The sequence below is a fragment of the Osmerus mordax genome, chromosome 15, assembly GCF_038355195.1.
Source record: "Osmerus mordax isolate fOsmMor3 chromosome 15, fOsmMor3.pri, whole genome shotgun sequence".
In the NCBI taxonomy this organism is placed as follows: Eukaryota; Metazoa; Chordata; class Actinopteri; order Osmeriformes; family Osmeridae; genus Osmerus; species Osmerus mordax.
The window spans coordinates 11,507,234-11,534,888 of NC_090064.1; the positions used below are offsets into that span (position 1 = coordinate 11,507,234).

The 27,655-nt window shown below is 46.9% G+C and overlaps 2 protein-coding genes across 3 annotated transcripts; both read left to right on the forward strand.

Moving 5' to 3' along the window:
- Positions 1–185: 185 nt before the first annotated feature.
- smchd1 (structural maintenance of chromosomes flexible hinge domain containing 1) lies at positions 186–16,098 on the forward strand. The gene is made up of 47 exons (XM_067252016.1): positions 186–569; positions 794–869; positions 1,086–1,244; positions 1,366–1,448; positions 1,598–1,731; positions 1,854–1,968; positions 2,071–2,190; positions 2,267–2,433; positions 2,557–2,650; positions 2,771–2,984; positions 3,149–3,263; positions 3,347–3,530; positions 3,639–3,836; positions 3,974–4,087; positions 4,178–4,284; positions 4,412–4,494; positions 4,711–4,824; positions 4,920–4,997; positions 5,146–5,265; positions 5,387–5,531; positions 5,720–5,819; positions 5,920–5,992; positions 6,487–6,626; positions 7,539–7,673; positions 7,821–8,051; positions 8,176–8,324; positions 8,534–8,619; positions 8,847–8,965; positions 9,168–9,329; positions 9,577–9,705; positions 9,819–9,898; positions 10,042–10,199; positions 10,524–10,642; positions 10,797–10,858; positions 10,980–11,067; positions 11,273–11,404; positions 11,642–11,791; positions 12,561–12,693; positions 12,912–13,031; positions 13,130–13,215; positions 13,401–13,523; positions 13,715–13,896; positions 14,007–14,116; positions 15,017–15,087; positions 15,264–15,438; positions 15,666–15,824; positions 15,905–16,098. Exons 1-47 carry the CDS (start codon positions 399–401, stop codon positions 16,021–16,023), a joined length of 5,982 nt encoding a protein of 1,993 aa, XP_067108117.1. The 5' UTR covers positions 186–398; the 3' UTR covers positions 16,024–16,098.
- A 313-nt stretch (positions 16,099–16,411) lies between these two features.
- Positions 16,412–27,446, forward strand: emilin2b (elastin microfibril interfacer 2b). Of its 2 annotated transcripts, none has more exons than XM_067252018.1 (9): positions 16,412–17,114; positions 17,314–17,439; positions 18,465–18,652; positions 18,819–20,753; positions 25,050–25,283; positions 25,420–25,473; positions 25,571–25,618; positions 25,709–25,825; positions 26,099–27,446. In XM_067252018.1, exons 1-9 carry the CDS (start codon positions 16,975–16,977, stop codon positions 26,434–26,436), a joined length of 3,180 nt encoding a protein of 1,059 aa, XP_067108119.1. In that variant the 5' UTR covers positions 16,412–16,974; the 3' UTR covers positions 26,437–27,446. The 2 variants fall into 2 exon arrangements, with proteins under 2 accessions (XP_067108119.1, XP_067108120.1); XM_067252019.1 differs by having other exon boundaries at positions 18,819–20,744.
- Positions 27,447–27,655: the final 209 nt, after the last annotated feature.

Genomic DNA, 27,655 nt, shown 5'->3' on the forward strand with positions numbered 1-27,655 from the left:
AAAAAAAATCGCTCCACTTCCTACAAGTTGAGCACGCTGTTCCTACCTTACGTTTGAAGATTGGCCAAAATAATTCCACTGCGCCTGTGCAGTATTGAGGCCCGAGTGCTTTTCCGCAGCGCGTGCGGGCTAGCGATCCGCCAATCAAATTCGAAGAAAAAGAACAAGAAAGCGCTTGGCAGAAGAATTATTAGGCTACCACAAATTGGACGCACCTGAAATTTGAAATGTTTGGTGTAGACGTTTAGTGAACAGACACAGAGATAAGAGCTCCTTTCTAAATATGCAAGCTAGTTGTACTGGCATTCGTCTGCTAACATTAACTTAAGGCTAGCGCTGTTCATCTAGCACGACATAGCTTAACTAATATCTGGCTAGCACCTCAAGAAGTTCAGAGAATGTCAGAGTTGGGCGTTGAGAAAAACTCAACTGATGAAAGCTTCAAGGCGGATATACCACCTAAAAGATTAGTTGTGTATGACTGTCGCATAGAGAAAAAGACATCGACGAAGAGAGTTGTAAACGCAAATGGCTTGGACTTAAATGCTTTTCTACTCCATATCTCGAAGGTAAACAAACCGTTTCAAAACGGCAACAATTAACCAGGCCCCAGTAGGGCTTGCGTTTTTGGTGGTAGACATAACACTTGACTTGCTCACGTGCATTCAGGATTTCGTAGACAACTGTACCTATGCCTTTAGCCCGTAATGCACAGCTGACATTAATGAAAAGTAATTAATCAAGTGACATATCTAGGCAGCAACTAGTGCATCATATCCTGATGTTTTCACAGGAATTCGCCATCCCCACAAACGAAACATTTGTCTTGACTACAACTGATAGAGCAGGAATTAATGTTGAGAGATATGGTAAGTGACACTTTATTAATAACCGTGCACATATTACCAACTGGAATTGTACACTTTGTAGACTTTCTCTCTCGGATTCAGTCACCCAAACATACTAAATGTCATACTATTTACACCACAGAAAGCCTCAATGTAATGTGTAAATTTATTTTGGCTTGCAGGCAGATATTTTATTTTTCTAGTCACTGGTGTGGTTATTTTGACAATCTCTTTCAGAGGAACTTCAAGATGGCAATACACTCCACCTTTTGCAGAGCAATGATCAGGTTCTATATGTGGCAACAAAGGAACGCATCAATTTCCTGCCTCATTATGACACAATTGTCCAGAGTGGCATGTATGAATATTATGCCAGTGAAGGTCAAAAGTCACTACGTGAGTCTCAAAGCAAACATGTAATCATGGTCCTGTTTGTGAAAATATGGTGTGGTGTGTGTGTGTGTGTCTCATACACACTAGGATGTCGTTCATGTTTGACTTGATGTTATTTCCTTAGCATATGCTTTTGCAGAGCTAATCGACAATTCACTGGCAGCAACATCTACGATCACCGGAGTTAGGTCTATAGACATCCGTTTGGTTAGTCATGACTTCTGTTTTTCTCAACTTTCAATGGTCGTTCTGTGGTTTGCCTTACTGAAATGTTTCATGTTTTCAGTGTTGTATTGCTATCATTAAAAGTGATAGGTTATTATCGCTCCATAACAACAGCTTTCATTTTCCTCCAGATGTTTGATGATTCCCTAGGGAGACCAGCAGTGGTTGTTCTAGACAACGGCTGTGGGATGACTTCCAAGCAGCTCAATAACTGGGCAGTGTACAGGCTGTCTAAGTTCACCAGGGAACACAGCAGCCTTTCCAGGTTGGTTCACTGCAAGATATAGTTCATAAACCACATCCCTATGTATCATGGAACCACAAGGTTGTGTACCAATTGTTTGGATTAGACATTTGCATTGATCGAAATCCCTTCCCACCCCATAGTGATCATTCCCAGTATATTCGTCCAGAGGCCGTCCCTCGCAGTCTCAACAGTGATATATCCTACTTTGGAGTGGGAGGGAAACAAGCTGTGTTCTACATCGGACAGTCAACCAGGGTAGGTGGTAAACATGCCAGTGTAAAAATCCTCTCCCCGTTGCTACGGATGCGCGATCCGTGGTGAAGTCTGTGTTGCAACTATATCTGATGTGTCTGGCAGATGATCACTAAACCAGTGGGACGTCCAGATGTTCACGAGTTGGTCCTTTCCAAGGAGGAGTTTGAAAGAAAGGAGAGAAACAAGGAAGATATATACAGTGGGTTCATCCGAAACAGAAAGGTAAGGGAGACATCTTCATCCCACCAAGAGGTCTGTCCTCATCGCTGTGGTCTAATGTTGCCTGTCGGTCATTCAGGTGGGGGATTCCTCCCATGTAAAGGATGAGGAGGAGCGCTTCCTCCACGGACTCATTGCAGAGGAGGTGGGAAAGGAGAGCTTCACAGCCGTGGTGGTGACTGGGGTCCAGCCTGAGCATATCACCCTTCTCAAGCAGGACTTCCACCTGTGGACCAGAGAGCTGGCGTGAGTTCACCCTCCCTCTGCCAGTCCTCCTTCCCTCACACAACACTCCTATCAACCTGACAGGCTCCAATCCCTGTTACAGCTCCTGCTGTCTGTGTAATAAAGATGTAATCCCTGTTTCAGACATCTATATCACTACTACATTCATGGCATCAATGGAAACGACATGAAATCCACTTATCGGAACTCTGATTGTGTCTCCAACATTGACATTCAGGTCAGATGGTTAACTGTTATTACTATTACTGTTTGTTTTTTTATTTATTTCAATAATATGCTTTTTCTGTTCCGACAGATGCTCGCATTGATCATTCTATATTTCTATCCGTCCAATCAGATCTCCTTACTGGAGAAGATCCCCAAGATTCCCAGGGTGGTGAACCTCAGAGAGATCGATAACGATATGCAGACCCTCTACATCAACTCCACAGCAGACACGTTTGAGTTCAAGGCTTACGTCGAAAGCGACGGCACCGTGGAGGGCATTCTGAGATACCATCCTTTCCTTTATGATAAAGAGACCTACCCCGAAGATCCCTACGCCATACCAGGTGAGGTCAAGGAAACAGAGGCTGGGGGTTCGGAAGGGCAGCCGGGTTCTTTTCAAGAAGACTCACTGCTGACGTGTTGCGGAGATATTACTGTCTATGACACACTTATCAGTGAACACTAGCATGCTGAAGTCTGTTCCACTGTATCCTTCTCCTGTTATCAGCACCCATGGAGGAAGATGATGAGGACTGTGTAATCCTGAACCAGGCCCGGGGGAAAAGGCCCATATTTGAGTGCTTCTGGAATGGAAGACTCATACCATACACTACAGTATCAGAGTACGAACTGTTAGGAGAAATATATTCAGGTTTTTGCACCCATTTGTTTCCAATTGATAGGGTTGTCTGTCTGTGTTTTCTAGGTTTGACTGGTGTGCCCAGCCCAAGAAGGCAGCGCCGGTGCCAGTGGAGTGCTACAGCCGGTTCTCCGGGGTCCTGTTCACCAACGACAGGTTCCAGGTCAGCACCAACAAGCTCACCTTCATGGACTTGGAGCTACAGCTCAAAGACAAGGAGACCTTCTTCACGCGTGTCGTCAATGGACAGGTAGACGCCTTCCTCCTGCATCCTCCCAAAACAGACGCATAGAATTTTGACTTGAAATACGTTTTATTATTCCATCTTCCATTGTATTGATATTGATGCATGTATCAGGAGCAAAGAGTGAAGATCCAGAGAGAGTTCTCCCAGTGGATGAAGAACTGCCACGAGAAGCTGGACAAGCAGGTGAAGTTCTCCGGCTTCACAGGGATGACTGCACGCACTGACGTGGCCACCAAGAAGATGCAATATCCCTGGGCAACCTTCTCCTCCATCGAGTGGGAAGGCAAAACATACAAAACAGGCCAATATGTGAGTACAACACGTGCGTCTTGGGTAGACAAGCTTGCACTCGAATAACAAATGTTAGGTGCACACTAGGTCATGTGGTGACCCAAAGTGTGGTGAGGTCTCATTGCTGTTCCCTCCTGGCTTCTCTCCCGTTTCAGGTCAAGTCCCTGAGAACAATGCCCATCTTCTGCGGCTCTGTGGCTCAGTTCTTGCTGTTCGGAGATCACGACGGAGATGTCTACGCCACGGGGGGGCAGGTGCAGGTTATCATGGTGAGAAAGGAATATTCACATTGAGAGTCTATAGATTCTAAGAGTTACGTAGTCCTTGTGGTTGTGAAGGACTTGTATCTGTCTCCATAGGAACCTTCCAGCCTGTACGATGAGATCAAGATTATACCCATCTCCAAGCTGGACAGGAACGTGACAACTGCCGCGATTAAGAAAAGCATTGATGATGAACTGGCCAGGTGAGCTATCTTGGTGTTGATCCACATTAACCTAAGGACTTACTGTCTCTTATTTGGTTCTTAAATTAAATGTTATCATGAAAGCTTTATTGTTTATGCCCTGTTTCCTTGTATTACCCCTCCCCAGACTCCCAGACAAGGTGAAGGTCACGTGGCCTGAGAATAACCCCTGGGCCCAGAACGCTGTGCGCCCTGCAGGGACCTTTTTAGGTACACCGGACTGCGCCTCGCTCCTGCTTCATACAGCTAGTTTCATTGTACAAAGCCACCATTGATAATCCTATCACACTCTTTTAACGAGGCTAGACACATGAGGTTGAAAAGCACCTCTACGAAGAGGTTGGCCGCCCAAGTACATTATTGTAAAAGTGTTCCTTTAATGTCATCAATGTCAAACAGTGCTCACTGCATACTGTGTTATTAAAGGGCCCCTTCATGTGGATGTGCTGAACAAGAAGGGGGAGTCTGTGTCGCGGATGCCGTCGTCCTCTCAGAGCACCTCCAAGAAGCTTCTGATGGAGCTCAAGGTGGTCTGGCATGGTGAGTCGTCACTGATGGACTGGGCCCAGTATGGTACGCTGCTGAAGATCTGGAGCTTTTTGAAATGTCTCATTCTTTCTCTTCTTCGCCTGCAGGTCCTAAAGGGGACATAGAAACCAACTCTCATATCGCCCAGCATTCTGGAAAGTGGGCATTCTGGTTCAAAACCATGGGTACTTTGTTTTGATAACTCACAAGCAGAAAAATGAACATGCAGTAAAAAAAAAAAAAAAAAAAAAAGTAATCCCAATGTATTTTCAATATTTATTCCTGAGACTTATTTGCAGCAATGTTTGACTCTGTCTTGTCCAAACTTTACAGAGAACCTAAACAAGCTAGGGAAGTACACTTTACACCTCAACACTGTTCTCAATGAGAGCAATGCCACGATCTTTGCTGGGAAGCAGCTGCCCAGCTACAAACTGCATTTCTCCATCACAGGTAACACTAACTGTGATAAAAAGTAATGGTCAGGAACTCCTTATAAATACACCCAAGTGTAAAAACGACTAATCAAGTCTCTCCCCCCTCACCTCCCTGAATGTCATCTGCTCCACCCCAGAGGGCAGTGCAGAGAGGTTTGTGGTGGGCGCAGTGTCCACTCCTCTCCACATAGGGGAGCCCTTTGACATTCCTGTGGAGGTGGTGGATGGATACGGACACCCAACTCGGCCCCCTGCAGACAGCAAACCCGTCTTGGAATGTCGGTGGGTTGCTCACCAAATGACAAGGATTATCAACAATGTCCCATTAAAGTGCTTAATTATAGCTGTTGTACTTAACTATAGTGTGCATGATTAAATGATTATAGTCCTGGGCTCTAATGGTGGTAGTGAATATCCTGTGGTGCCAGATGTGTTTAGCACCTTTTCAGCTGCTAGTTGCTGTCTTTCAGTGGTCTAGTAGTGAGTTATGAAGGTACAGCTATGATCGGGACCACATTCACCATCAAAGGTGTCACAGCCTGTGGAAAAGTGCAGAACTTTCAACGCAAGGTCAGAGATAGCTCACACTGTGTGTGTGTAGCCATATTAACCCAAAAAAGTGAATACTCTCGAAATAATGCCTGTTTGTGGTGTTTTTATTTTCCCTCAGACATTTGATATGAAAGTGGTCTTGCCTGGGCTCCAACAGGACTCCCAGACTTTCAAAATCAGTCTTCTCCCTGGTAAGACCTGCTTTGATCTCTTTACACTGAACGTTCAAGTTCTCTCACACACTCCCCCATTACACTTGTTTATTTGGTAAACATTAAACAGGCCGTTGGCATTATGAGTTATTGTACCCTTCAGACATAATAAACACTTGGGTGCTCCCAGCTGATATATGACAGTCACCTCAGCCTGGGGGGTCTACGAGAGGAGAAACATCCCTGTCTTCCTGTCTCATGGGGAGGGGGGGGGGGGGGGACTTACAAAAGCCTTTAGTGAAGTGTTAGTGACAGACTAGCAGATGCTGTACAGCTGGGGCTTGAACTGGCAGCTAAAAGACAACATAGGATAGGGGAAAAACTGACTGCTAAACGTGACCTAAACTGTGTTTAATCAACCGCATCTCTGAAATGTTCTTCTGCCCGGTGTACACAGGAAGTACTAACGGCTACATAATAGTGGTACTTTTGTCACGTTTCTGCTGAACTGCGGGATTTTTACATTTCTCCAGGTATCCCACATTCTCTCATGGTTACACCAAAGGATCAGCATATCACAGTTGAGAACGGGACACCTGTTGTCTTTGACATTGAAGTCTATGACAAATCAGGGAACGTCACTGCCCACCCAAAGCTGATCGTTCGCTGCCAGGTAAAGTAGACCAGACATGTCACAGCTAGTCCAGCCCTCCCTGCACATCGCATCCATTCTGACCTACTGATTTTTCAATTTTAAATGGAAAAAATGAGCTTTTATTATAGAATTCCACTATTAAAATAAACATTCATGCTTTCACTGTTGAAAGCATCAGGTTTTTGTTAGGCCATTTATCATGTTGTCATACTTGTAACTTGCAGCTTAAGGGGTGTACGTCTGTCTGTGTACTTCTGTGTTACAATCATTGGCAAACGGAAAAACATGGGACACTCAGAACATACATATTTTTCTGAGGGAAGTCATATACTAGGGAGAGGCTGTGTGACCCTCTGCCAAAGGCAGCAGTGTTTCAGACAGTTGCGGGCTTGGCCCTGTGTCAGCGAGCTTTAGGTTTTGTGGCCCCTCAGGGCCTCTGTCCATTCACCCCCCACATCAGTCAGTTCATTTTCTCATCTCATGGAAGAATTAGGGCGCAGAGTCGATAAAAACAATTGGATCATTTCTCACCAGAGGCAAGATCACACATCTGGGGACGATTGTTTTAACTTTAATCCAGGATTCATAAAACCAAGGCTTAAAACAGTTCCATCCCTAACAGATGCTTACCAAACAAGATCCTGATTTGTCATAAACAATGTTTTGGGTCAAACGTTTGAAAGTGTTTCTGTAAAGGATTTGATGTCATTTATCATGGACAGCATCTTCTCCAGATGCTCCTTTAAGACTTTGTTTACCACCAGATAGCCATAGTGTTAATCCAAGACCTCAATCTTCTGTCACATTTCTTCTACAATGACAATAATGCAAAATTCTGTTCTCAGCTGTGCAGCCTCCCTATTGCCTAGTGAGATGAATACGTTGCTGCATTGTCATCTGAATGGATGCCTGTGCTGTTTTTTTGCGCAGTTACAAGGGGTTCCAGGCTCCACATTGGTGGCCGTAGATTGCAGTAACACTGGAGCCGGCCAGATAGTGACCAAGTCCATCACCCTGAAGGACATCAAGAAAGAGCAGATGGTCAAAGCGAAATTTGACGTGCCTGTAAGTCCCAAATGACCTTTCCTTGGTTAATCAGCCTTTTATGACACTAGAAAGTTTAGAGGTATTTGGAGCACTTTCTCAAGCGCACTCGGTTCATTTGGGGGCAAAGGTCAGTGTGTATCTCCAGCCGTGTGTCTGTCCTGTCAGAGTCAGAAGGGCGTGGTGGCCTTGCTGCGGGAGCTGAAGGTGGTCCCCAGCAGGCGCGTGTCCAGGCTGGAGGTGTACCGCCAGGAGGACGGTCAGGACACCACGGTGCTGAAGGACAAAGAGAAGGTGGACTGGGCCGTTGGGGATACCCTGGACAACCTGTGCTACAGGCTGTCTGACGAGGGGGGCAGGACGGTCACTCTGTCAGAGGAACTGGCCCTCAAGGTCAAGGTAGGGATGCCGTCCCCCTCACTAACTTTAACTGGTGCAGAGCGGGTTTGGAGGAGACTGCGGTGGTTTAGGGTAGTGCCCTTTGGGCTTGTTGTTTACTGTGTTTCCTCTGCCTGTGTGACAGGTGAACTGGACGGCAGAATTGAATGTTGAGGAGCTGGTTCAGGGGAAGCTGCCCAACATCCAGGTTCCCACCCTGGTACAGGACGAGCACTACTACCAGGTCTCCTACCAGGACCTCAACACCACTGTCGACACCTCCTTCATCATAGTGTAAGCTGATTGGTTGATTGCATGCCCGCTTGACTGACTCAATTCACTGTAAATGTGTATATGCTGCCTGAAATCATGACTGTACATAGTTTGAAAAGGAAGCCTTGGGGAGAACACAAAGTCCCAGGTTCCATCATTCTTGTCACTTGAACATGCATGCACATGCCTCGGGATCAGCTGTTTGTGGGTGTGTCTGCGTTGTGTTGTAGGCCCCACCCTGATGAGCCCAGGACCATGAAGGTTACCATGAGAGAGAGCTCTGTGAGGATGGGCGAGGTTCTACCTGGAAATATCTGTGAGCCTGAATCCACATGCTCAGCAGCCAATTACAGAGCAGTTTACTGTCCCCTCCTCAACTTTTATATCAGTAGAACTAATATGTTACTTGTTGTCATTATTATTATCATAAAACTGCTGTATAATGGTGCAATTTCAGCTCAAGGATCAATAATATGTCTATATTAGTATTATGTGATGACTTAGTTAGCTGCCAGCTTTGAAAGCAGATGACTCGTCTCCCAGACTTGGAGCTGACGGACCAGTACGGGAACAAGACTCTGTCTCTGCCCCCGAGCGGCCTGGACGAGGTCAGCGCAAAGGGAGAAGGTCTGGATGAGGCGTCGCTGGTGTTCACCTGGCAGGTGAGAACCTTGAATCTAACACTCTAGACTCAGTATATACAGGATCGAGGTTACAGAAACCTCAGCAAAATAGACAATCCAGAATCGACCTCAGCTGTATATGATGTTTCACAAGGCTTCCGGCAATGTAGCCTGGAGTTTATACTTACACCAGTCAAGTTTCCCCTCATAACACTTGCGTGTTCTGCTGTGCTGTGTCCAGGAGGGCCGACACGCCATGGTGGTGAGGGGCGTGCGCTTCTCCCCGGGGGTACCCGGCTCCCGGGAGATCAGCTTCACCTGGGGGGGCTTCACAGAGAACGTGAGGGTCAACCTGGCTGCCGGCCAGCCTGCCCAGTTCAGACTGGTGGACGGGCCTAAGGAGGTGAGTATGGAGTCTCCATGATGCTTCTCTGAGGGTGCAAGGCCTTTGGCATAACAAGGTTTAAACCCTTAACCTGTGGTTATACTCCTATCTGGAGCCATTTCTGAAGATTGAAATTGTAACAAACAAATGATGTCCTACAGAAATACAGTTTAAATGTACATATTCGAAAGAAAAAAAACAGGTGTAGGTGTGAGTTTCCAGTACTGCACACCAGTCATAACTGTCAGCCCTCTGTTGTGGTCAGCCCCTGCAGGTTTTTAATGAGCAGAGAATCGCACAGTCCTTCATCCTACAAATGTGTGATGAGTGGGGGAATCCCTCCCCAGGACAGAAGGTGGTTGTGATGCTGAAGACCCCCAACAGCTCCCTGAAGGTCAGCTCCACCAACCAGACTACATGTACAGATACTGGAAACGCTGCTGTTGTTTGGAGATATGAACCCACAACGATGACCATGTTGACCAAGGTTGATTAAAAAATTTTCAGCTAAGATTGTCTGCTGCCTCCCAGCCAGTTGACTTGGAGGGCAGAGCCACTTTCATAGTGGACAACCTGAGCGGTCCTAAGTGAGTGAACCCTCATCTTGATCCAGAGCCTCAGCTATATTACACCAGATGGTTTACAGTTGGCAACGGGACAACTTTTCTGGACACTAACTTGCCGTTGCCCTGCTGTAGAGAAGTGTTCCATCCCCTGTGTGTTCTTCCAGGGGGGAGTACCAGCTGGAGTTCCGGGGTTCCTTCAACAGGAAGCCCATCCCTGGCCCGTCAGTCACGATCATCATCGTCCCCAGCCCCAACAAGCCTGTCAGACTGGCCGTGGAGTACGACACCAACGCTGTGTTTGCTGCTGGAGGCACACTCCCAGGTCTGCACCTCTCCCTGGGTCGCTCTCACTGTTGGGGCCTGTCCATGTCTGTGCTGCTAGCTGTTTTCATCTGTCTGTCTGTGGATCCACATGCAGGTCCCCTTCCATCTGCTGTCTCTCTTACAGGCTCTTTATCTGTCGTCTTTTGTTCCTGCCTTTCTTTCTGTTGGTCTGCTTGTCTTTGTCTGTCTGCTGTCTGTTGTTTTCTGCTCGTGTGTGTGTGTGTGGCTCCACCTCTCCCGTGTCTCTGCGTCTGGACGCCTGCCTGTGTGTTTGTGTGACCCGTGTGTGTCAGCTGACTGACCGCCGGCTGCCCCTCTCCAGTGTTCACCGTGTCGGTGATGGCGGAGGACGAGAGCCCCATGAGGAAGCTGAACCCTGCGTCTCTGTCCATGCTCATGTGGAGGGGCGGGGGCTCCGTCTCCAAGGTCCCGCCTAAAGTGGTGAGTCCCGCATTCAGCTCTGCATCGCCTGCAGACTAGACCATATTAAACTCAAAGCTTGTTTGAAGGGTCAGTATCTATGATGAGTGATGGCTGTGCAGGGTCTGTGTGGTGTGATGTGTGTTAAAGGGATGCTTTTCTCCTCCCTCTGAAGGCCTCTCAGCTCAAGTGCAGTAAACCCATGGGGGATGAGAAGGATGACCGTTTTTACTTCAGGTACAACGAGCAATCAAGTTTTTGCATTCCTATTAAAAGTATCAGCATGTCTTTCCAAACTGGTTTGTCTCTTGATTTGATTGTTGTTTGGAAATGTGTTTTGTTACTTTCCACCCATTAGAGACAAAGTCATCCCAGACCATGTGGGAGATTACACGGTGCAGTTTGCCCTGTGTGTGGACATGTCCAAAGGCCTGTGGAGCCAGCAGGTGGGTCTAACCAAGTCAGGCCTGGCCTGGCTGGGACCTCCACACACCCCTTAACAAGACCTGTAATGACACACAAATGCTTGGATGTGGCTTTCAAACGGGTCTCTCCGGCATCTTACTCGGAGGCTGTTGGCTTTGAATGGTCATGTTTTTGGTTTCAGTCCTAGAACCACACATCATTCATTGTTGTTGTTTTTTCAATTAGTATGTCATAAACGTGGTGGCTAACGAACCTGTCAAGCTGGCCCCAGACTCACAGCCACCAACCCCAGTCATCTCCAACAATGACATCATCGCCAGCCGGACCCTGGTGGAGGATATGACTCTGAGGATAATGGTGAGATGACTTCCTCTGAGAGGGGTGGCCATGAATCACTCATTACTACCATCTAGCCTACGCCAGACAGTACATTAGACAGGATGTAGTTTAAATCCAGCACGTTCAATTGTAAACATTCATCATAGAGATTGAATACCATTGCATCGTACCTCCATAAAGGGTGTTTATAATAACAATTCAGTAAGACAATATTTAGTTGTGGTGTGTGTGTGTGTGCGCCCCTCGTCCCTGCAGGACATGTATAACAACCCGGCAGGCACGGGGCTGCAGGGGAAGGTGATGATCACCATGAGGAGCTCCAGCAGCTCAGCCACTCTGCCCGTGTTCGACAGCAACAAGAAGAGCCTTCAAGTCCCCCTGTCTGAGGGCCAAGCCCGCATCACTGTGAGTCTAACACTGTCTGAGGGCCAAGCCCGCATTACTGTGAGTCAACACTGTCTGAGGGCCAAGCCCGCATCACTGTGAGTCTAACACTGTCTGAGGGCCAAGCCCGCATCACTGTGAGTCTAACACTGTCTGAGGGCCAAGCCCGCATCACTGTGAGTCTAACACTGTCTGAGGGCCAAGCCCGCATCACTGTGAGTCTCACACTGTCTGAGGGCCAGGCCCGCATTACTGTGAGTCTCACACTGTCTGAGGGCCAGGCCCGCATTACTGTGAGTCTCACACTGTCTGAGGGCCAGGCCCGCATTACTGTGAGTCAACACTGTCTGAGGGCCAAGCCCGCATCACTGTGAGTCTCACACTGTCTGAGGGCCAGGCCCGCATTACTGTGAGTCTCACACTGTCTGAGGGCCAGGCCCGCATTACTGTGAGTCAACACTGTCTGAGGGCCAAGCCCGCATCACTGTGAGTCTCACACTGTCTGAGGGCCAGGCCCGCATTACTGTGAGTCAACACTGTCTGAGGGCCAAGCCCGCATCACTGTGAGTCTCACACTGTCTGAGGGCCAGGCCCGCATTACTGTGAGTCTCACACTGTCTGAGGGCCAGGCCCGCATTACTGTGAGTCAACACTGCCTGAGGGCCAAGCCCGCATCACTGTGAGTCTAACACTGTCTGAGGGCCAGGCCCGCATTACTGTGAGAGTGAAATGTGTGTTTATCCATTGTCTGTCTGAAAGTGTGCATGAAAGGATTTTCTCGTCTCGGTAGAACCTGGCGATCATGATGAACAGCCCTGGTGATGACGGACAGGAGTACACCCTGCTATTCAAACCCTCCGTCTCGGGGTTCAGCTCCAAGAAACACCTGGCTGCCTTCGAACTGCCCTTCCGCTTCTACAACGGTGAGCAGGGGTGGCTCGCGGGGGGTGCTCGCAGGGGGGTGCTCGCAGGGGGGTGCTCGCAGGGGGGTGCTCGCAGGGGGGGGCTCGCAGGGGGGGGCTCGCAGGGGGGGGCTCGCAGGGGGGGGCTCGCAGGGGGGGGCTCGCAGGGCTGCATCTTTACACTGCCCTTTTGACAGTTGAAGATGGCTCTGATGACCGTTTTGGCCTTCTTCTTGCAGACGTCCAGAACCAGAAGCAGATGTCGGAGCTGACCAAGAAGAAAGACCAGCTCTCCCAAACCATCGACATCTACAAGAGCTTGTTTGACACCAACAGACAGCTCATCAATGAGCTTAACAGTAAGGCTGTTGTTCTGGTTACCTCCTGAGAGTTCCAATGAAGACATCGTCCATCCACATTAGAGTTTCGAATGTGGTTGTCTCATTTCGATTTTCAGACCAGGTCAAAGACGTCACCAACAAAGAGACCTTTCTGAAATCCCAGTTACGGAGACAAAGTCTAAACGTTGCCAAGTTATCATCTGTGAGTACATTTCATACATTGCTATTAATTTACACTTGTATCTAAAGCAACTTGCATGAAGTGCATATAATAAGTGCAGCAGATCGTTGAAGACTAGAAGTACACTGTAATACAGTGTTGGCAAGCGTGAACAAGGCGTAAAAAGAAGATTGGATGATGGGTCTGATTTGGTTCCATGCACGTAGATTTCAGAGATCGACGCAGCCGTCCGTGAGAGCTCGGCGGAGGCAGAGAGGGTCAGACGCCAGCCCAGGAGAGTGTGCTCCATGCCTGATCCCTACAAGGGCAGTCAGGACGTCCTGGGAAAAGTAGGCTCACCAAAACAACCCCTGCTGAATACCTGCTGCTCCTCTGAATAAGGAGACTAATGGACTGCATGTTTTAGACTACACCATCTTGCATTAGTTCTCAAACCAAGTTACAGAAACAGTTTTCTCATTTACGAGTGAGGGGTTTGTCTGCTGGTTTCTGTGAGTGTTCATGGCAGTGATTCCTGCAGATCGCCCACCTGGCGTTGGTGGTGGATGACGATGCCGCCACGGTCATATCCTGGCATCTCCTAGGAGACATGGACTGCGTGGTCACCAAGACGACAGTTGCGGCACGGAAGATCTACGATGACACCCAGGGGAGGCAGCAGGTCTTGCCTTTGGACACAGTGTTCTGGAGAAGCAGCCAGAAGTAAATACGCATATGTACATAAGCAGGTGTCTCAGCAGTCCTGTGCAATGTAGTGTGGTAAATGCCGGTGAATGGGTTTGATGGGTGTGTGTGATTTTATTTCACTACAGACCTCTACCCCACCTGCGAAACGGTAAAACCAGCTTTCAACCCACTGGAAACCCTGTGTTTGCCAAAGATCTTCTCATCTTTTCAGAGAATTCTGAAAGCTGCCAGATGGGTGAGTCTCTAAGGGATGAAGCACATACAAGCCCCCCCGCTCCGCTCATTAACCGGGACTACTCAGACCAGGGGGGTCTGTGCACTGCATAATGGTGTGCTAGGCCATGGTTCCTGAGCAGTTCCAGAGGCTTCGCTGTGTCTTGGAAGAGGGGGGGGAGGTAGGGGGTGGTGGACGAGACTCTCCACGTCAGTGTTGTAAGGTCTGTGTGTGTTTGTTGTTGTTGGAGTAGTCCCCCGCCCCTCCCCCTCTCTGTTCAGCTCTTTCCTGGTCCCAGTGGTGGTGAGAGAATGGGGGCTTGAGGGTAAACATTTCCAGAAGGAACCCCAGCCTCTGGGGGGGGAGGAGGGGGGGGGGGGTTGCTCATGGATTGGAAACTGTACTTTCACTATGAAAACCAATTAGATATAATGCTTGTGTAGTTCAGGGGGTAGATTTTCACAATGTGCTACGTTTCCACTTTGCAGTTATTTTAGTTCTGACAAATGGAAGAAGATATATGGTTTTTAACTATTTCTAGATTCACGCTGATGTCACAAAGGTATTCCTGTAAATAGAGCCACATCCTCTCATCAGCAGTTGTTCTTTACCGCTTGAGGGTAGCATCTACTAACTACGAAGACAAGACAAAGAATATATGGCTTGGAGCTTCCAAACAAAACACCAAGAGTTCAAATGAGTTTATTTATTGTCTGTAGAAGTAACTGAGGTCATTTTTTCCTCTGGGCTGCCTTATCAGGATTGGAGTTTGATATAAAGATGAGTCACGAATAGTAAACACTGGAAAGTGAACAAGGGCTTTTTACGTCTGGCATTGATTTAGTGAGGAAGTATACAAAACCCCTTTGTACCACCATCCCCCCTGCTCTTTCCCTGACGCCCCCCACCCCTCTCTCTCAGTGTTTGGCAGCCTCCTGGGAGATACCATTTTGGTGGATGACCTTGACTCTGCTAACCACTACAGGAAAGGGGTGAGTCAGGCTGGGAGTTGCATGGCCTCTATCAAACATTCTGCAGCACCACAGACTTAAGTTGTGTTTCTAGTTTAAAACAGCCGTATGCCACTGTTGTTGGTGATCAGAGGATTAAATGAATCAAAACGTTCTGCGGGAGAACAGTCTTCTAAGTGTGTGTGTGTTCTATGTAGGTGGTCCAGAGCCAGGTCCCTTGCCCCACTCTCCTGACCAGAAAGGGAGAGAGGATCCGTGCAAACGGCAAGTTTGGGGGTTTGCAGAACAAAGCCCCCCCCCTCGAACGAATGCGCTCCCAGGTGTTTGGTGCACCCCTGCCCCAGCAGTACCACACCCTCATGGGGCAGATAGGTGAGCGAGGCTGGTGAACTTGATGGTAGATTCCAGAGAGGTGACATCACACATAGCATATCTCTAAAATAGAGATGATGATGAAGAAACCCAAATAACACCAACCTCCAGTTTTTATTAATGTGACATCACATTCCGGAATCTACCTGGTTTGTGATTTGACAGGACTGTTTCAATGTTGCTTTACATTGATTCTCTGTTCATGGGATTGGTTTTGTTGTCAATAGATTTGCTCCAACAGAGCAAGATGGCCATGCAGAAGAGCATGCAGGTGAAGATGGAGTTTGAGAACCACATGCAGTACCTGAAGTCTCCTGAGATGTTGAAGAAGGAGGAGGAGATGGCAGAACAGGAGAAGCAGCTCAGAGACATTGAAAAGACGCTCGGTACGTTCAGTGTCAATCAATTCATATAAATATAAACCCATCATGGAAACTTTTTGATGTGTTTTCCTTTCTCTTCACAGCCAGCACCCCAGTGCGACCACTGCCAACTTCTGCTGTGAAGAGGAGGCATGAGGAGGTTGATGAACTGGCTGATATCATTATCAAAAGAACAAGGTCTTCAAGAAGGGATTTACATTAGAAATGTGTTTTTGTTTTTTTGGCAGCATTGTGTGAGATACACTTTTATTAAACAATTATTTTTTATTAAAACTAATGTAAATAGTTTGTATAGATAAAAACACATTAAGTGTGCACAAGTCAACATTGTGCATTTTATTTCTCTTTTGTTATTTCAAAATGCTTCCTTTACCTGTGTGTGTGTCACAAAATAGAGCAGAGGTCAACATTTCTATCTTTGTGTTTGTATAAAAGTAAGAAATAACGATATTGCTCTTTTTTCAAATTGATATGAATACCATTTTCTATATTTTATAGCCTACATTAAGGATCAATACAACCAAACTGTTTTTTTTATAAACTATAACAAATCTGCTTTGTTAATACCTGTACATAACATGAGATGAGGCGGTGATGTTCACTTTTGCAACGCCAAGCATTTCATATGCTAAAAATGATAAGTTGATAGTAGGTCGAAAGAAAATCTCAATAAAGCATAGCGACATCTTTGTGCAGTAGACGGGCAAGGATATTGGAATCCTGGCTGTTTCGTTTTTCGGAGAGCTACATCACCGGTCATATGCGTTCATGTCTCTACCTGTTGATTAGCAGTTGAAGATACTGCCAGCATGAGGAGTGCTTTTTGGTCACCCCAGATGTTTTATGTCAGTCATCAAATGCATTTGCCTGCTTCGTACTGAAGTTGGTAACGTCCTCTGTATAAAGCTGAAGCAAATGAGTACATCTGTATACAGTGTTTCTTCTTGATACGCTGCTTGTAAGGGAGCGCATTTCTCTTTTCGGAGGTAGTTCAAAAACTTCAACGTCACATTGCGTGGGGCGCAGGCAACCCCCTGGATAACATTTACAGTCATCTGCCGTGCGCGCTCCAAGACAGCGACTAAAACTCTGAACTTCATTTCCACAATTTGGGGACAGTTTCTTCATTTTGAAGTTATTTATTTTATACACAATGGAGAGCGAAACCTTGACACTGAAAAGTGTGATATTTTATATCACACTCACTTTGCCATTGATAAACGGGACACCATCTAAATATAACATGTTTCACGGCAACGTGCATTCTGGCTCCGAACACAGGCAGAGACATAAGTAAGTAAACAATTAATTCATCTGTTTTCTGGCTAAATCATAGCCAAATATAGACTCATCCTGTAAAGTATATGTTGTTCTATCATTTGGATTACATGATAAATTATACCCAAATAGTCCAGAATGCCTATTTAATGAAAACTGTTTAAATATACAATATTATTTCCTTTGTATGATCATGAAATTTCCCTTTCTATAGAAATTGGTGTGCGTATGTTGTGCATAAGAACGTGAGCTGTTCAGTAGTCGGAGGCACTGCAAGTTACGTGCAACCAGAGTTCTCCCCGTGCCCAATGCATCAGCAGAACTGTGCGCAACAAGTGATGTAAGTTTCCCGAGAGACAGCTGTGGGTGGAGGGTGACAATTTAATAGGTCTTTAGAGCAGTGGTTCGGGTTTTAGGTCTATATCGTTTCGACATTTGGTTGAAAACTTACATTTTGTTCTTCTATCATGATTCACTGGGACAAAACTTAAAGGAAAATGAGCTCTTGTAGACCTCACAGATCGACGGTGAACAGGAATTGTGCTTTGATAGGTACCAAGGGCTCACCGCTATCTCCTTTGTGATTTATGTTCACATTTTCAGATCATCTCATTATTGTGTAGGCCTATTTACAACCTATTATCTCTTGGTGATTAGATGTCTATGATGGACAAGTGAATGTGATTGAGTTATTTGATGTAGTCAGCAGAATGAAGACTTTTGAAGTCATGAGGAATAGGCCCATTCTACAAATACTCTTATCAGTCAAAACTTCTTGATTAAGTTAGTGATGGCACACTGCTCTGTACCCTGTGTCAAACAGCTCATTATTTTACAGTGTTCATCTTGGTCCCACATTTGGAGGCAACCGTGAGATATGTCCTGAAGTTATTTAGAAACTGTGTAACTGGTTGTGAATGGTGGAAAATCTAAAACTGCTTGTCTTTGATTAGAAGTTTGACTAGCATGCCCATCTGGGGTTTGTTGTCATAAACATATCTTTATTGTTGGGATACAAATATTTACACAGCTCTGCTTAGAGAACTCACTGCCCAAGCATAGTTGCGGCACAGCAAAACAATGATCACATTGAGCCAAGAACGACCATTAAAAGCAGAAGCTTGCTGGACAATAATATTGTTTATTATGGTGTTGTGATCATTTTTGCATAAAGGCTTGATTGTCTAGTTGTTGCCTACTGTCTAATCTTTATAAACATTTGATTCAATGACAGTAATAATCCCACTTCCTGAAGCCAGTGACTTTTGCATCTATGATAAAAAATAATGACAACAGGGACATATAAAAGAGACTGGACAAACAGTGCCTTCTCGTCAAACACTATATTGCTTGTTCACTCTCTAGGTATAGGACGCTCTTCCGGCCCATGTACAAGATTGCCTATAAACTGGTGACAGAGCTGGAGTGGAGGTGCTGTCCAGGTTTCCAAGGACACGACTGCAGAGAGCTAAAGGGCGTGCCACCCCGTCAGACAGAGCAGAGCCAATGGCCCCACCCCCCTCCTTCTCCTGGAAGCATCCCTGCAACACATGGTAGGATGGACATTTGGAGATATTTTGTCTTTTGTTTTTTTTTTTTTACTTCTAATCATTTTTGACTGCTTATGTGTAATGAAATGTTATCATGCAAACATAAAGTGATTGACATACAGATTCCATACAACCAACCAAACCATACCATGTGATTCCCCCCATGTAGGTCAAGAGCAATCATCAGGGGGGCAGAGTGGCCATCCATGGAGTGAGGCGGGGCAGACGGGCCAGGTGGGTGTGGGGCAGCCTGGGGGTCAGACCACTCAGGGGGGAGTTGGGGGCCAGTGGACAAGTGGACCGACCAATCAGCAGTTAGAAGAGGAGGTTCAGCGTCTTGCCCAGACGGTCCTGGATATGCAGGCTGCCATGACAACAATGTCCTCCAACCTGCGCGTGGACGTCCAAGAGGACGCCAGTAAGATGCTGGTCACTCTGCTGAACAACCTGCGGCAGCCTGACAGCGCGAGGGCCGGGGAGACCCAGAGCATTAGCCTACAGGGCCTCTCACTGGAGCATGACTACACGGGCATGGACGAGGTCATGAGCAAGATCAATCAGGTCACCGACACCCTCACTGTGAAGAGCAACGCTTTGGAAGACCTCCTGGGCAGAGTCAACCAGCATGATGGACAGCTCCAGTTGCTTCTGGAGGCCACCCAGGGTCATCAGGCCACACCCGCTCCTGCTCCACAAGCCAAGGACGCGTCCCTGCTGGCATACGTGGACGAGAAGTTTCGTGCCCTGAGGGATGAGTTGATGGAGGGCATGGAGATCAAGATGGCAGACCTAAAGAGCTCGTGTGACTACAAGATCATGTCTGTGCAGGAGCAGTGTGAGGGCCAAGAGACCAACTACCTCAGCCTGACTGAGCTCCTAGACTCCAAGGAGGGCGACCTTCGCAAGGAGATCCAGGACCTCAAGCTCCAGTTGCCCAGCTCAGAAATGGGAGTCGGAGGAGGATCTCCTGGGATGGAGGAGTTGAAAAGGGAGGTGGAGAAGCTGTCTGAGAACCAGATGACTCTCCGGGCCGGTGTAGAGAGAATGGAAGGGCTCAGCTCTTCCCCCCGGACACCCCACCCCCTATTGACCCGTGTAGAGGTCCTGGAGAACCGTCTGAACACGTCTGAGAGGAGCCCGGGGGGGTGCTGTCTCTCCCTCCAGCAGAAGTTGAAAAGAGAGGGGGAGGAGAGGTCTGCCGGCCTGAGGAAGAGCCTGGAGGACAGGCTAAGCTCCATGGAGGGCAGGGTCACCAACCTCTTGACAAACCAAGATAACAGCCCCTTGAATGGGGCCCGGGGGCTAGAGAATCTGGAACGGGAGGTCAGCTCTTATAAGACAAGTGTTCAAGGCCTGGAGGACAGACTCCAAGCCCTGGACCAGTTGTGTTCTAAGGAAAATCCTGCTGTCATGCTGAACATTCAGCAGGACCTCCAGACCTGCAGGACAAGCCTGGATGCCATGCAGAGCAGTTTGAATGGTCAATCAGATAGCTTCAGAGCCATGGAGGAGATTGTGCAGGGCCGTCTCCTGAACCACAGTGCAGGCATCTCAGACATACAGGGTGAGCTTCGTGTTCTGAGGCGACTCGTGGGGACTCTGGAGAGCTCTCTTTCGGACCTGGGATCCTCTCTCGGCCAGCAAGCCAGGGAGATCCATCAGATCAACTCCACCTGCAGCCAGGCCAGCACAAGATCACGCCAGGAGTCAAGAGACCTGCTGGGGCTTCACACTGCCCAGCGTGAGGAGCTGAGGGGTAGGCTGGTGGAGCTGGCCAGGGAGGTGAGGGCCGAGGCCGACCGCTGCAGGCAGAGTGCCGAAGGAGTGGAGAAAGAGGTGGCTGGTGTGGACAGCAGAGTGGCCAATGTTGAGAACATGTGCAGTAAGCTGGATCCCATCTCAGGAAGCCTGCAGAGGATCAAGGATGGGTTGAACAAGCACGTGACCGGACTGTGGACCTGCATCGGCCAGCTGAACCGTACTGTGAGAGCTCAGGCCCTGGATGTAAGAGGACTGAAGGGAACCTGCCAGCACCTGCAGAACCACATCTCTGACATGGCAAGGGACCTTCGCGACCTGACCAGCAGTCCTCCAGGTAACTCAGGTAAGGGTTAAACTTAAAGCTTCAATGTAAAACAACAGGTGACCAGCTTCCCTGTACTTTCCTTCAAAGTAAATGATTATTCCATAGCCAAAAGCTGTAACCTATCTTCCATATGTTCCTAAAGGGTCCCTACCATCCCCCTCCCTCTCTCCGCCACATCATATCACACATAAACATGATTTATCATCCACAGGAGCTCCAGTAGCAAAGTCTTGTGATCAAATAGTGTTAATAAGATTACCATCCTGGAAGCATCTGGAGACCATTTTTAGCTACAGGTTGCTTTTGTGTGTAAATTGCCCCTACTGGAATGTGTTAAATGGAGGACATGTTACTGTGTAAGATTGAGGGAGAGAGAAAAAGGGTTGTAGGGGGTGGGATATTTAAACTCCCTCTACTTTCTGACTCAGAGGAGGCAGGGATGATTGAACACACATGCCTGTTTTAATGGGCCCGGCGTGTGTTGAGCAATGCTTTTGCTTTCAGGGATTACTATGTGTGTGTGTGTGTGTGTGTGTGTGTGTGTGTGTGTGTGTGTGTGTGTGTGTGTGTGTGTGTGTGTGTGTGTGTGTGTGTGTGTGTGTGTGTGTGTGTGTGTGTGTGTGTGTGTGTGTGTGTGTGTGTGTGTGTGTGTGTGTGTGTGTGTGTGTGTGTGTGTGTGTGTGTGTGTGTGTGTGTGTGTGTGTGTGTGTGTGTGTGTGTGTGTGTGTGTGTGTGTGTGTGTGTGTGTGTGCATAACATTTATTTGAGTATTCACAAGGGTAATACGCATTTCCACGCTCTGCAATTATTTGGGTCTCTGTGAAAATGGGCCTTGTTGGTCTGTGCATCTGTCAGTGCAGAACCACACATCCTCGTTCACGGTACATTACGATTGTGGACAGCTCAGTTCTGGTGCCCAGTCGACCCAATCTGACTCAGTAAGAGTTCCACCACAGAGGATAGAAGGAAGGTTTACAGGGCCTTTCTTTATCTTCTAGGACTGGCTTGTTATGAGTCAAATCTAAAATCTGCATGGTTTGGACTGATGTGCTCTGGTTCAGGTTCCAGCAGAGAATGAAACCTCAGATTCAGGTGGCTAAACTGCTCACTTCTGGGCTTAGTGCCCAGATCTGTTCTGAATGTGTGTCAAAAAAAACATGTGATCAGGCTTCACATCTGGCTTTGAAGACAGATGTCACAGTCCAGAGCACGCCTATGGAGACACTGACACATGTCAGCACCCCACCCTTCACTTAGCTAGCATAGTAATAATCTGAGTCTAAATCATTACTGTCAATTTAAATGTTTGGGTAGCAGGCTTGGAGGGAGGGGCATTATTCATATGTTCCAGAATAGGATCCTACGTCACCGTGGCTGTGTGTTGCGAGACCACTTTGGCTCCCTGCTCCTCTCCTGCCCTGATGTCTGCCTGCCCACAGTTCTCTATCTCCACATCTGCAGTGTCTGGGAAGTGTTGCATGTTGGGAGTCCATTACTGGCCGACGTGTCATCGGCTTATCAATGAGCCACTTGCCTGAATCAATTGGGCTGTTTCAGTGGGTTCAGATTAGGAGCTAGTGAGAGACTTGATCTCCTCATCACTTCCTTGTACTCTCGTTAGCTCCTCCAATCCCTCCCCACCTCTGTTGCTGCTAACGTAGAATCGGTCCAACACAGTCCAGCTCAGTCTTCTCTCTCTAAATAAACAGACAGCAGTCAGACATGTCCAGATGCTCAGCACGTGGTCACGGCACATACCCTCTGATCGATGAGGCCAAACTGGAACAGTCTCCGAGGCTCAGATTTACCACCAAATGTTTGTTTTGTTTGGTCTGTGGGTTGTTCATAGCTGTTTCGGCTTCCAATAGACAACGTTAATATCATCCTATCTGGCGAAATACAGAACGATTGTCAAATAGGTGCAGTTTTCAGCTTGGCTAAACGGGTATCGGTCATCAGTGTAAAATATCTAGAACATGTAGTGTGAACACAAACACAATAGTTTGTGACTGTGAATTACATTTACATTTACACTCTTATCCAGAGCGACTTACAGTAAGTACAGGGACATTCCCCCGAGGCAAATAGGGTGAAGTGCCTTGCCCAAGGACACAACCTCATTTTGCACGGCCGGGAATCGAACTGGCAAACTTCTGATAAATAGCACGATTCCTTAACCGATCAGCCATCTGACCCCTAAAGGAAATGCACATTTAACAATTCCATCCTAGTCACCCTACTTAAAAGAAAGGCCCTTTGTTCGGTTATCAAATGTGTGGTTTAAGTAGGGCAATTTCCCAAACCATTAGTCATTACTAAGCTTCCAATGAGCTCACACTGTGTCCAAGAATCCCTCTGGAGGACAGCTCCCTGTGTGTGCACATGTGTGTGTGTTTTAAATGTTTGTGTGTAAACAGCACTAATAGTTGTGAGAATCTTCTACTTAGTTGTTTGTGTGGGTACACATGTCTTCAAAACGGAGCTCCCTAGTCATTTCCCTCCTCCAGCTGACACGTTTCCTGTAGATGCTATCTGTGCCAAAGCAGAGCTCTGCAGCTTTAAGAGGCACTTCCTCTGTTTGTGAGAGAGACATGTCTGTGTGTGTGTCTAGGTGCCTCCGCTTGGTCACAGCCCATCCTCTTCATTGTGTTTGACAAGGTGGTCTCGGGTCACTAAAAGCCTATTTTAGACAGCACTTCAGAACCCCATTATAGGGACCAGCGAGATAAGTCAGCATGCTTTCCTGGCTCCTTGTCTGCTTCAGTGGCAACACTGCTCAGGTCGGTGACCTGGGAGAGATAAGGTTGGCTGGAGGGTGGCAGGACAGACCTACTGGACAAGCCTCATAACCACAACAGAACAAGGCTGCTATTCAGAGAAGGTCTCCGAGTAGGAAAGCAGACTTTTAAGTTAGTTTAGCCCTGAAGGTCCTAATGAACTACATCGTTGAATGGACAGATTGGATCTGATTCAGGATCAGTGCTGCAGGTCATGACATCACAGGGCCTGGCCCACAGCTAGGACCAGACGTACTTCAACTTCCAATTGCTTTAAAACATGTCTCCCTCTTTTTATGTTGGACCCTCCATGTGCCTTCTCACTGTTCTTCCATCCTGTCCTGCTGAGCAAGGCAGTATGGTCCCTTGACAGATTTAAGGTATTTAAGATGATCAGTTTGGCTCTCTCCGAACTCAACTTTGGTTCCAAAGTCTGGGGATAAATGCATTCATTCTCAAGACACAGCAGTGTCCTTTTTGTCTGGGAGTGATTCATAAATTCTGCATGTGGTATTAAATGACTGCACTGCGCCTATAATATGATATGTAACTGGGAGAAGAGCTAGGTGTTTTTTTCTGACCTACTGGGACTTGCATGTTGTCTGAAGGGGGAGGGGGGTGATAGGGGTGTGTGTATGTAGACTTTAGGCTTTTTTGGGTTGGCTACATTTTCTATCAAATGCTTCTAGACACAGAGGCCCCCAGCTGCAATTGTTTACTATTGACTTATTTAGTCATGTACTGTGTACACACACACACACAGACACACATGTGCAGATCATTTTCCCTGGTATTAAGGTAGGCATCACTTTTCTAAATGAGCCAGCACACGTGGGCAGAGGCAGACCCCCCCCTGGAGGTTTAACAGTGCCCCACCGGCCTGCCTTCTCAGCTATATAACACTACCCAAAGATCTCTGGCGTTTATAGAGCCTGACCTCCGGTGCCTGGGGTGGGGGTGAGGCCGCCTGGTAGCTGGACATGTGGCTAGGCCTCGTTATGCTGGTATGTCTTTCATGTAGCTCTGACATCAGACCTCCTGTGAAAGACCAGGTTATAGTTAGCACTAGCATAACACAGTGGTTGATCCACCTTGCAATGTTTTTTTTTATCCATTTATTTTTGTTGAATGGCATTTCTATAGCTTTAGTGCAGCAGTAACGTGTTTGTGAGTACAAAATTGGCAACAAACTTCAACGACGGAAAAAGACACATGGACTGAAAACTGAAAAGTAATTAAAATTGGGAGAGTTCCTACAGCACTGAAACTTAAAAACCCCCAAACACCTTCATGTCAAAAGGGAATTCCCCCTTTGACTTGGGAGTTACCATGGAGATGAGAGGTGTTGGGACATTTGGTCAATTGTGCACATTCAGTCATGTGCAAGTCAAAAACTGTCCCAGAACCAGCTGTTTTGTTAACCCGTCTAACTTCCAGACACCTGCTTTTTCATTTCTACCTTCACTCTTTCTCCTCACCTCTTTCTTCTCTTTACCTGACTCGACCCTTTAATCTCTCATTCTTCCTCTTTTTACAGGTGTTCGGGTAGGTGTGAAAAATTCTGTCCTCTCTACATCGTCCAAGCCCTGGGTGCCACCCAAGGAGCCCCACCTAGAACTGGGCCCGGTGGGCCCCCTAGATTCCCCCCTCCCTGGGCCACATGTAATGGAGACTGGGCAGGCAGGCCCCCCTGGAACCAAGGCCTCCTCCAGGCTGCCCAAGGGGACTGATGGTAGCATGACCCCCCTCAAGGGCTTCGCAGGAGCCCCGGGTAGGAGCTCCGAGCCGGGAGAGGAGGAGTGGGATATAGAGCTCATAGAAGCACTATACATATTCTTTTATGTAATTGTGTTCAGTGTTTCTGTTTGCATGTCGGCAAAGCCTCATGAGATTCCCCCTTTCTGCAGCTCCTCCACCCATCTCAACGGTGTCTGTAAAGCCCAGTGTGCCGATGCTGTCAGGTGTGTTCCTCTCATCAGTCTGGTACTGTGCCATCACAGACCAGTCCATCTCCTCATGCTGACACTGCAAAATAATTGTGCCTCTTTCTCTCAACAGCTCACATTCCACTGAGACCACAAACCCATAAACCATTCATGGCCTCAGGTAGGTGAAGACAATGCTTATCTGTAGGACAGGGTCATCCACAGCATGGGTCAACTATTGTAATCCATTGTGTGTGTATGTGTGTGCCAGGTGAGGGGGTATCGTTCTCCTCTGGTCTGAACATCCGGTCTTTCCCTGGCGAGGTTGGAATCATACGCTTCAACAAGGTGCTTGTCAATGATGGGAGACACTACGACCCTCACACAGGTAACTAGTACTGCACTGGGATCACTCTCTAACCCACACAGGTAGACACACACATGGGTGAACTACAAACAATTCACACTGTTCTTTCTCATTGAATTCAGCTACCATCATAGCCTGATAGTGGTAGAACAATAATAGTACAAAGGTGTCATGTTCTGGTTTGACTACTTGCAAGAATAATGTATCTTATACTGCCCCCCTCTGGCATACATTGGTCAGCTTGAAAATATCTAATCCTTCCCCACTCACCCCATTTTACCGCCTTCTTTTCAGGGATCTTCACTGCTCCTGTGGAGGGCCGCTACCTGATCAGTGCCGTGCTGACAGCCCAAAGAGGAGAACACGTGGATGCCGTCCTCTCGGTGTCCAATCGCAGCATCCAGAGGCTGGACACGGCAGGTTACCGGGCAGATCTGGCCGGACCTGGACCAATCAAAGAGGGGAGATGTGACTGTGGAGGCTCGGCCTCTCTGAGCCTCGTGCTCAACCTGAAGAGAGGGGACAAGCTGGGGCTTGTCCTGACCGCTGGGAAACTAGCCATCACTGAGTCCACAGAGGTTCTGTCCACTTTCAGTGGCGTCCTCCTCTACCCTCCTCCCTCCCACAGATAACAGGAGCTCCAGGACCTCCCTGCCATGACGACAAGACTCTTAACTATTGTTCAGGTTATCCTTTTGAGTTCTGGGATCAATACAGTAGTGAATCATACATTTACATATTGTTTTGTATGGTGTGCTTAAAGCTACCTGTTAAAAATTGTGTTTATTATCTTTTTTAATAACATTAATATCTTTTATAGAAGGAGAACCAACACATCCTGCCTTTATATTGAAGTATTAATATATTCAGTAACTTTGAATTTTTTTTTTTTTAATGTAATGTACTTAATGTGTGTAGTTTTGTCATTGTTTTACCATTGTGTTTTTACATAACTTGATTTGTTAATTATCTTATTAGATCTGCTGTTGAAATTAAGTTGTTCTTTGAATACCTTCGCCAAAGATATCCATATGCAACATTTGATAAAGGATGTGAAAACTCAATAGTTTAAAACAAATTGCAATAACCGTGAATTATCTTAGAATAATGTTTTTTGTTTCATTATTTTATTTATTTTATACAAACGTTCATCCCAAACATACACTTCATTAATTATTGACAAGCCAAACATACATGTTTATCTAAAACCAGAATTATCCAACTTTAATACTTGAAGCAGCAGTAAAGGCATTTCAGATAGAAGACAAAAATTGATTAATTCTGGGTAATCAGACTAAAATACATCACTCCTTAAGCAGTTGCTTCTTTACCTAAAGCACAGATCTGATGTGTTCTCAACACACAAAATATCACTTTCATAGAAAGAACGGCAAAATATTTTACAGTACAGAGAGGCAACAACATTGAACACCATCAAATACAAAAGCAAAAGGATGCTCAATCAGGGATCTAACAATATTTCTTAATATAATATTATCTTTACAACTTCAGTTATTGTGAACTTACAAAAAAAGAAAATCAGACCAAGAACGTCAAAATCAAACCTGAAATTGTCAAAAACCAACAATTGTGCTTTAAGTGCATATGAACTCATATCTGTCGGAAAGGTCAGTTCTGTGTGTGTGCCTGCTGGTGTGTGTAACAACAGCAACATCTACAGTTGCCACCGAGACACTCACAACTTCAAAGTGCCATATTCTATGATACCGAGTCAGCCCACATGTTATCTATCCATGCATATTATCTACAGTGTCTGTATTTAAAACACGGGGCAGTTCTACTGGCATCTCAGTGCTAAAGCTTACCGTAGTTAAAGCTATAATATACTCA

Coding starts and splice junctions, on each gene's coding strand:
- smchd1 (XM_067252016.1), top strand. CDS start 399: ATGTCAGAGTTGGGCGTTGAGAAAAACTCAACTGATGAAAGCTTCAAG. Junction 3,264..3,346: donor CCATACACTACAGTATCAGA/GTACGAACTGTT, acceptor TGTGTTTTCTAG/GTTTGACTGGTGTGCCCAGC. Junction 4,088..4,177: donor GGCAGGTGCAGGTTATCATG/GTGAGAAAGGAA, acceptor CTGTCTCCATAG/GAACCTTCCAGCCTGTACGA.
- emilin2b (XM_067252018.1), top strand. CDS start 16,975: ATGGAGAGCGAAACCTTGACACTGAAAAGTGTGATATTTTATATCACA. Junction 20,754..25,049: donor CAGTCCTCCAGGTAACTCAG/GTAAGGGTTAAA, acceptor CTCTTTTTACAG/GTGTTCGGGTAGGTGTGAAA. Junction 25,284..25,419: donor GGGCTTCGCAGGAGCCCCGG/GTAGGAGCTCCG, acceptor CCCTTTCTGCAG/CTCCTCCACCCATCTCAACG.